At 35.3% G+C, this 9,085-nt stretch overlaps 1 protein-coding gene across 1 annotated transcript in view; it reads right to left on the bottom strand.

The window, feature by feature from the left end:
* Positions 1–1,316: 1,316 nt before the first annotated feature.
* EFCAB7 (EF-hand calcium binding domain 7) overlaps positions 1,317–9,085 on the bottom strand; it is a 59,248-nt gene continuing 51,479 nt past the window's right edge. Inside the window, exon 14 of the mRNA XM_011988941.1 lies at positions 1,317–3,367. Within this exon, the coding sequence (XP_011844331.1) occupies positions 3,362–3,367 (6 nt within the window). The 3' untranslated portion in view covers positions 1,317–3,361. The remainder of the gene's footprint in view (positions 3,368–9,085) is intronic.

Below are 9,085 nucleotides of genomic sequence, written 5' to 3'. Positions count from 1 at the left end.
CTATGTCCCCACCCTAGTCTCATCTTATAGTTCCCATAATCCCCACGTGTCATGGGAGGGACCTGCTGGGAGGTAATTGAATCATAGGGGCAGTTAACCCCATGCTGGTGTTCTTGTGATAGTGATTGAGTTCTCACAAGACCTGATGGTTTTATAAGGGGCTTCCCCCTTCTTTAGGCACTCATTCTCTCTCTTGCCACCCTGTGAAAAGGTGCCTTCTGCCATGATTGTACATTTCCCGAGGCCTCCGCAGCCATGCAGAACTGTGAGTCAATTAAACCTATTTTCTTTATGAATTACTCAGTCTCAGGTATTTCTTCACAGCAGCGTGAGAACAGACTAATACACAGATGCTTTAATTTTATGGAGGGGTATGAGCCAGGAAACTTATGGCCTGATCCTCTGGAGGCTTAAAGCATGATTTCAGGTGACCAGTAAGAGACAGAATAAGGAAAAAAAAAAAAAAAAGGCTATCCTAAGGCTATACAATCAATAAACACCAGAGAAATGTATATCAGGTGTAGCACAAGTGAAGGAAGGAATCAAGAAAATCATAGAGGTAAATATCTCCAAATTATTATCTTGCTTAAATTATCTGAAAAACTAAGGTCAAAAATGTTTTTTTCCTTGAATTGTCTAAGAAGCATAGTTCTTTGTTTATTCACTATGTAGAACTGCTGCAGTGTACTGGGAGTGTTCTGTATGCCACCTTGAGATTCTGAACATAGTCTATCAGAACCAGTTTAGAATTGGCTGGTATTAGCAACTTTTCCTCATGACAGAACTGTTTTTCTTTTTTGCCTTGATATCACTTCCCTGGATATGAGTCTTAAGTTCTGTTATTTTTCTTAATTTTGAAGCCTTCTTTGAAATAGTTTTATTCATTACCTTCACTTACTCTCCTTTCATCCATCTGTTCCTATTCAAACCACCTATCAAATTTTTACTAAGCACATAGTACAGGATAGTCAGTTAGGTCCCAGATTAGCCAACCAAAATAAGATCCCCGTACTCCAGAACATTAAAATAGGGAAATCTAGACGTGTACACAAATTAATAAAATATACAACGTATAAGCTACAAAAAGGTACTGATTTTTAAAGCTAATATCAAAAAACAAGATTTTAAATCAATAATCTAAGCTTCTACCTTAAGAAACTAGGAAAAGAACAAGTAATCCCAGGGTAAGCAGAAAGAAGGAATTAATAAAGGTAAGAGCAGAAATCAACAAAATTAAAAACAAAAAAAAGAGAAAATCAATAAAACTTTTCTTTGAAAAGATCAATAAAAATGACAAACCTCCAGCAAGACTAACAAAGAGAGAAGACACATTTTATTAATATGAGAAATGAAAAAGGGATATCACTACAGACTGCACTGACAATTTTAAAAAATTCTATGTACATAAATTTGACAACTTAGATAAAATGGACCAAATCCTCAAATGCCACAAACTACCAAAACTCAACCAAGAATAGGTAAACTGAATATCCTGTAGCTGTTAAATTGAATTTGTATTAAAGAAAAACCTCTTCCAAAATAAATCTCCATGCCTAGATGTTTCTAATGAGAAATTCAAGCAAACATTTAAAGAAATAACACCAATTTCACAGTCTTTTCCAGAAAACGAGAAAGCATTCCCAACTCATCTTATGAGGCCAGAATTACTCTGATATCCAAACAAGACAAAGATATTTCCAATTAAGAAAACTACAGACCAACATCCATTTTATGCAGTCACAAAAATGCTCAACAATGTACAGTTGACTCTTAAATAATATGGGGATTATGAATGCCAACCACCCCCTCAAGTGGAAAAGCTATCCATAACTTTCTACTACTCCCAAACTTAACTACTAATAGTCTATGTTGACCAGAAGCCTTATGGAACATAAACAATAAAGTTAGCTAGAAAAAGGAAAATGTTATTTCTTATCATAAGAGAACATATATTTACTGTTCATTAAGTGAAAGTGGATCATCATAAAGGTCTTCATCCTCATTATCTCTATGCTAAATAGGAGGTAGAAGAAGATAAGTTGGTCTTGCTGTCTCAAGAGTAGCAGAAACGGAAGACGCAGGCACACTTGGTGTAACTATGGAAATACACTGTAATTTTTTTCATTTTTCAAGACAAGATCTTGCTCCATCGCCTGGGCTGGATTGCAGTGATGCAATGATAGCTCACTGCAGCCTCGAACTCCTGGGCTCAAGTGATTCTCTGGCCTCCACCTCATGAATAGTCAGGACTACAGGTGTGTGCCACCATGCCCAGCTAATTTTATTTTTTGTAGAGACAATGTCTTACTACGTTGCACAGGCTGATCTCGAACTCCTGTCCTCAAGCAATCCTTCCACCTCAGCCTCCCAAAGTGCTGAAATAGAGGAGGCCTGAGCCACCACACCCAGCTATACTGTAATTTTTGTCTGACTTTTTTGCTTTCTCATTTCTCTAAAAATGTTTCTATCGAGTACCAATCCATATTCCACTGTTTGCTTTAGTTTCCATGTCGCAAGAGAAGTCAAAAGTGGTCTTGAATACTCAGAACTCTCATGCCGGACTGTCTCATGTCATTTCGTTTCCTGGCACTGCTTCTTCTATGTCTTCTTCCTCATCATTTGGCACTGGTTCAGAATCACTCAACTCTCTCCTGTTGTCTTAACTCCTCTGGTGTGGTGTCTTGAATTTCTCCAAGATTCATATCTTAAAATCTTTCACCTCCCACCTTTTTTTTTTTTTCCCATATCCATGTCTTTCATTTCTTTGATTGGCTCTGTCATAAATTCTGTGAAATGATGCACAACATCTGGACACAGTTTTCTCCATCAGGAAGTTATTGTTTCAGGTTCGATGGCTTTCATGGCTTTTTCTGTAGCATAATCAATGGTATTATCCTTACAGACTTTTACGATGTCTTTTTGTTATTGTTGTTTTAATCTTTTAGTCTTTTATTTTTATATAATTTTCTTTTCTAAAAGGCCATCTCAGTTTCAGATCATGGTTTCTCTCTATTGGAGGTTCTCATCCATAGTGTTGACATTCCTTTCCACAGAGTACCTCCTATGTGAAATGAGTCTTAAAGGCCCTCATGACCCCCAATCTATAGGTTGAATTAGGAGCCTTGTTTTGGGAGGCAAGTAGGCCTCATTGACACCTTCAGTGTTGAATCATGGGGTTCCATGTGGCCAGGGGCATTGTGCAAGATCAAAAGAACTTTAAAAGGTGGTCGCTTACTGGCAAAGTACTTGCTGACTTCAGCAACAAAGCATTGATGGAACCAATGTAGAAAAAGTGTTCTCATTGTCCAGACCTTCTTGTTGTACAACCAAAAGACTAGCAGCTGGTGTTTATCTTTTCCCTTCAAGGCTGGGCAGGGTAGGGCGTTGTAGGGGGAGAGTTTAGCAGCTTTATAGATAAGGGCAATCCTGATCATAAACGTGACTGCATTCATAAAATGGTAGCGTTTGTTATCCCTTCCTGCCTTAAATCCTGGTGCTTGCTTCCCTTACTTACTTACTTACTAATAAATGTTTTCTGTGGCATGTTTTTCCAGAATAGGGCACATTAGTCTACATTAAAAACCTGTTCAGGCAGATATCATTCCTCCTCAATGATTTTCTTAATAGTATCTGGGAACTCATTTGATCCTTCTTTGTTGGCAGAAGCTGCTTCTCCTGTTATCTTGACACTTTTTAAGTCAAACCTCTTTCAAAAATTATCAAACCATCCTTTGCTGGCACTACATTTTTGAACTTTATATCCTTAAACTTTCTTTTGCATGGCTGGGTGCGGTGGCTCACGCCTCCAATCCCAGCACTTTGGGAGGCCAAGGTGGGTGGATTACCTGAGGTCAGAAGTTCGAGACCAGCCTGGCCAACATGGTGAAACCCCATCTCTATCAAGAATACAACAATTAGCTGGGCATGGTGGCACATACCTGTAGTCCCAGCTACTCAGGAGGCTGAGGCAGAAGAATTGCTTGAACCCAGGAGGCAGAGGTTGCAGTGAGCCGAGATGGCACCACTGCATTCCAGCCTGGGCGGCAGAGCGAGACTCCATCTAAAAAAAAACCAAAAAACTTCCTTTTGCTTTGTCATATAATTACTTCACTTTTTAAAAATCCTGTTAATTTATAGGTGTGACTTTCTTATTAGCAATCCTGCACCCACATAAAAACTGCATTTCCAATATGAGATGAAAAGGCATTTTGCAAAAAGGGCAAGGTTTTCATGCCTGCTGGCATAGCCGCAGCAACAGTGTCATGAATTTCCTTTTGTTTTTACAAAGGTCCTTGTGTTTTATTCATTTATCTTGAAATGGCAGGCAACCACATCTGCAAACCTCAATCCACAATGCATATCAAGCAATTCAACTTTTTCTTGTAATGTCATGACTTTGCTATGCTTCTTAGGAACACTTCCAGCATCACTAATATTTTCTTGTAATGTCATGACTTTGCTGTGCTTCTTAGGAGCACTTTGGCATCACTAGTGGCATTCTGAATGGTTCCCATAGTGTTAGACAAGGTTTATAATATTCCATTAAACACAATGAAAAATACATAAGAACCATGAGATCATTTCTTTACTTTGATATGCAATTTACTGGAGAGACAAGCTGCTCTCACAGTTTAGCATCACATCACGCAGTGTTTTCAGTGGATACTCACAACACTTGAGTTCACTGCAATAGCAGCAGGAGGTAGCTATGAAATTATTACAGTAGTGCAATATGTACTACAGTTAATCTTATACAGTTATGATTTAATACTGCATCTTTACATTTGTTTACGTTTGTCTTGACGATGAGTGGCACCATGTGTAGTCTGTGTTTATGTGCATAAGTTTTGATTAATTTTAACTTTTTATAATAGATTTTATGTATGTGTATATTTTATGTAATAAATGATAAAACAGGCCACTATCTACATATATTTTATGCATTCATGACATACCTAACTTTCTTGCTTTTTTGGTTATTTCTAGGCTATGCAGTGAGTTTTTTCAAAATGTTGCAAATCTCCAAAATATTTTCCAATTGATTTATTGAAAATATCCACATATGAGTGGACCCATGAAGTTCAAACCCAATGTTGTTCAAGGGTAAACTGTATTAGCAAACTGAAATCCACAATTATAAAAAGAATAACATATCACAATTAAGTGGAATTTATCCTAGAAATGAAAGACTGGTTGAAATTTGAAAATCAATCAGTGTAAGCTACTATATTAACAGTCTAAAGAAGAAAAACCAACCATACAACCACATCAATTGAAGTAGAAAAAAATATTTGACAAGATTGAGCATTCACCTTTTTTTTTTTTTAAGAGACAGGATTCTTGAATGCTCAGGCTCAAGTGATCCTCCTGCATGAGCCTCCTGAGTAGCTAGGACTACAGCCACAAGCCACTGCTCCTAGCTCAGCATCCATTCTTAATAAAAACTCTCAGCAAACTAAAGAGAAATAACTTCACTAACCTAATTAAGGGCATCTACAAAAACATCCACAGCTAACGTAAAATAGTGGTAAAAGACTGAATGCTTTCCCCACTAAGATTGTGAGCAAGGAAAGGATATCCATTGTCATTGTTCTTATTTGATATCTTAATGGGAAGTCTTAGCCAATGCAATAAGGCAAGAAAAAAGACATAAAAGGCATATGGATAGGAAAGAAAGAAATGAAACTGTCCCCATTTGCAGATTACATGCTTTTCTAAGTAGAAAATCCCAAGGAATATATAAAATACAATCAAAAAAATCTTCCTAGGACAAATGAGTTTAGCAAGGGTCTCAGGATATAAAGCCAACATATAAAAATCAATCATATTGTTATATATTAGCAATGCACAACTGAAAACTGAAATAAAAATACAAACAGCTCATAAAAATAAAATATTTAAGTATAAATCTAATAAAGGATATATAGGATCTGTATGCTGAAAACTACAAAATGCTGATGAAAGAATAAAACCTACATAAGTGGAGAGCAATACTATGTTCATGAATTGGAAGAGTCAACACAATAAACATGCCAATTCCCCCCAAATGATCAATACAGTTAACACAATACCAGTTAAAATCTCAGCAGGATTTATTTTTTGTAGATATAAACAAGCCAGTTCTAAAATTTATATGAAAAGGGAAAGAAACTAAAATAGCTATGATGATTCTGGAAAAGAACAATAAAATTGGGGAAATCATGTTACCTGAATATAAGACTTACAATGAAGCTACTGTAATCAGGACAATGTAGTTTTAGTGAAGGGAAAGACACATTGCTCAATGGAACAGAATAGAATTCAGAAATAGACTTATGCAAAGATAGGTTCTATATGACCAGTGAATTTTTAACAAAGGTACAAGAGCAATTTAATGGAGAGAGAATAATCTTTTCAACAAATGGTATTGGAATAACTGACATCCATATGAAAAAAAACAGACCTCAACCTAAACCTCAGAACTCATAAAAAAATTAACTGAAAATGTAGCATACATACAAATATATGAAGTAAAACTATACAACTTTTAGAAGAAAGCAGAAGAAAAATCTCTGTGACCTGGGGTTAGACAACGACTTCTAACTTGACACCAAATGCATAATCCATTAAAGGAAAAACTGATTAATTGGACTTCATTAAAATTTAAAACTTTCACTCTCTATACGATCCAGTTAAGAGAACAAAGACTATCTACAGAAGAGAGTGAAATACTTTCAAATAATATACCCAATAAAAGACAAATCCAGAATTTATAAAGAATGAAATGGTAAGAAAATGAAACTCAAAACTCAGCAGTAAGAAAACAAACAACCTAATTTCAAATGGGCAAAAGCCTTGAAGAAGCACCCCATCAAAAAGTATACTATATATGTAAATGACAAAGAAGCCTACGAAAACTGTTCAACATCATTAGCCATTAGGGAAATACAAACTAAAATCACAATGAGATACCACCGCACATCTATTATAATGGCTAAAATAAAAAATGCAGACAATACCAAGTACTGATAAGGATGCAGAATAACTGGAATTCTCCTACATTGCTGCTAGAAGTGCAAAATGGTACAGCCAATCTGGAAAACACTTTGGCGGTTTCTTAAAAAGTCAAACATATATTTACCATATGATCCAGCAGTACTACCTGTGGGTGTCTACTATAGAGGAATAAAAACTTATGTTCATGTAAAAATCTGTACATGAACTTTACAGCAGTTCTATTAATAGTTGCCAAAAACTGGAAACCACCCAGCAGATGAATGCATACATAAACTGTAATACAATCGTATAATAAAATACTACTCAGCAATAAAGGGAACAAACTATTGATACATACAGTTTGGATGATTCTCAAAGGCATTATGCTGAATAAAAGATTCAGTCTTAAAAGGTTACGTACTGCATGATTCCACTTATACAACATTCTCAAAAACAAAACTATAGTGATGAGAATAGTATAGTGGTTTCCAGGGGATAGGAGTATGCATAGGGGTAAGGTCATGGGGATGTGACTATAACATAAGGGAGTTTTTTAGTGATGTGACTGCTCTGTATCCTGATTGTGGTGGTGATTATATGAATCTATACATGTGTTAAATTAGTAGAACTGTGAAATCTTCCCCCAACCCACCAAAAAAGGGTCAAATTTACTGTACGATTTTTTTTTAAATCTGAAATAAAAACCCCACAGGAAAAAAGTATTAGTTTTAAAATAGAAGTTCAAGAAGTAGAACAGTTTCTTCTGGACTGGGAAAAAAAATGAAAGGTTTCATGAAGGATGAGGCATTTAAAAAATGTATGTTAGAGGTACAGCCTGTAATACTTGTTCACAATCTATCTTCTCTGATAGACTATGTATAATGAAGGCAGGAGCAATGTCTGGCTTGTTCACTTCTATATAAGCAAATAATTAAAGCAGTACTTTGCACACATTAGGGACTCAATTTATATATGATTGATTTATAGCTTATGATATTAATAGGCAAAGATACAATAACACATTCTAGGAAAAGTGAAAAACATTAGAAAATCCCTTAAATTTCCATTTCCTCTCCTCTTCTAAATCCCTCCTATCTCTTCAAGGTCGCTTAAAGTTCCGTTACAGAATCAGATTTCCCGATCCTTCGAGCCCACATTCATTTTTCCAACTTGTCCAAACTTGCTCTAACACTGTCAAACTTAGTCTAACATTATAGTGTAGTACTACTTAGTATTTTAAAGATGATGCCTCATTTCCTTTAATAGTTATTAAGATGTATCCTCTTTTTATACTATTTAAAATGTAAAATGCATTATATTACATGAGTAAAAACAAATCAAAGCACTACTTAGCTTCAAACTAAACTTCGTTCCTTCAGTCCTCTGACAGATTTTCATCTACTTTCATCTACGTCCCCTAAATTGGTCAAGCATTCCCCTCCTCTTCTGTTTCCATATTCACACCATTAGTTTAATGCTTAATGATCGGCGTTTATTAAGATTTAATATTATTCCTTAATAGGTTAACATGTAACTCATTTCCTTATCTTTCTTGTCCTGAGGACAGAGGTAATACCTACTGCTTATTTATTATAACTAATTAATATGTAATAGACACATGCTAATTGGATGTCCCTGTGTACTATTCCCTAGTCTAGTCTAGTCCTACTTTTACTTCTCTACTAAGAAAAAACTTTTTTTTCAAAAGCCGATTCTGGACACTTTTGTAATGGATATTTAAAAAGGCAGAGAGAAACTAACTTTTTAGTAATTCTGCATGCTATATCAGAAATTGCCAGAAACCTTACAATACTGACATTCTGGAACCTTTTCATTTTCATAACATGCTGACATTAGCCTGAATCAGATAACGAACTTAAGCTGAGCTTGAATTTAACTTGCTTACTCTTGTGTTCAACTGGAAAGGTAAGAATACAATTAAGAATATGTATTCAATGTTGAATATTTATCAACTGTGTCTAAAAGAAGTTGAAAAATATTTAAGTTTTGGGAAATGGAACCATACTCCAACTCCTTTATTATATGTAAGTCTTTTTTGTTAAATATTCATATATTTTTTAGAAATGTATTGGGTGGAAAAAAAAAAAAA

Source organism: Mandrillus leucophaeus, unplaced genomic scaffold (genome assembly GCF_000951045.1).
Source record: "Mandrillus leucophaeus isolate KB7577 unplaced genomic scaffold, Mleu.le_1.0 Scaffold341, whole genome shotgun sequence".
Taxonomy (NCBI): Eukaryota; Metazoa; Chordata; class Mammalia; order Primates; family Cercopithecidae; genus Mandrillus; species Mandrillus leucophaeus.
The sequence above is the reverse complement of the archived record's forward strand: the minus strand, read 5'-3'. Positions and strand labels throughout refer to the sequence as shown.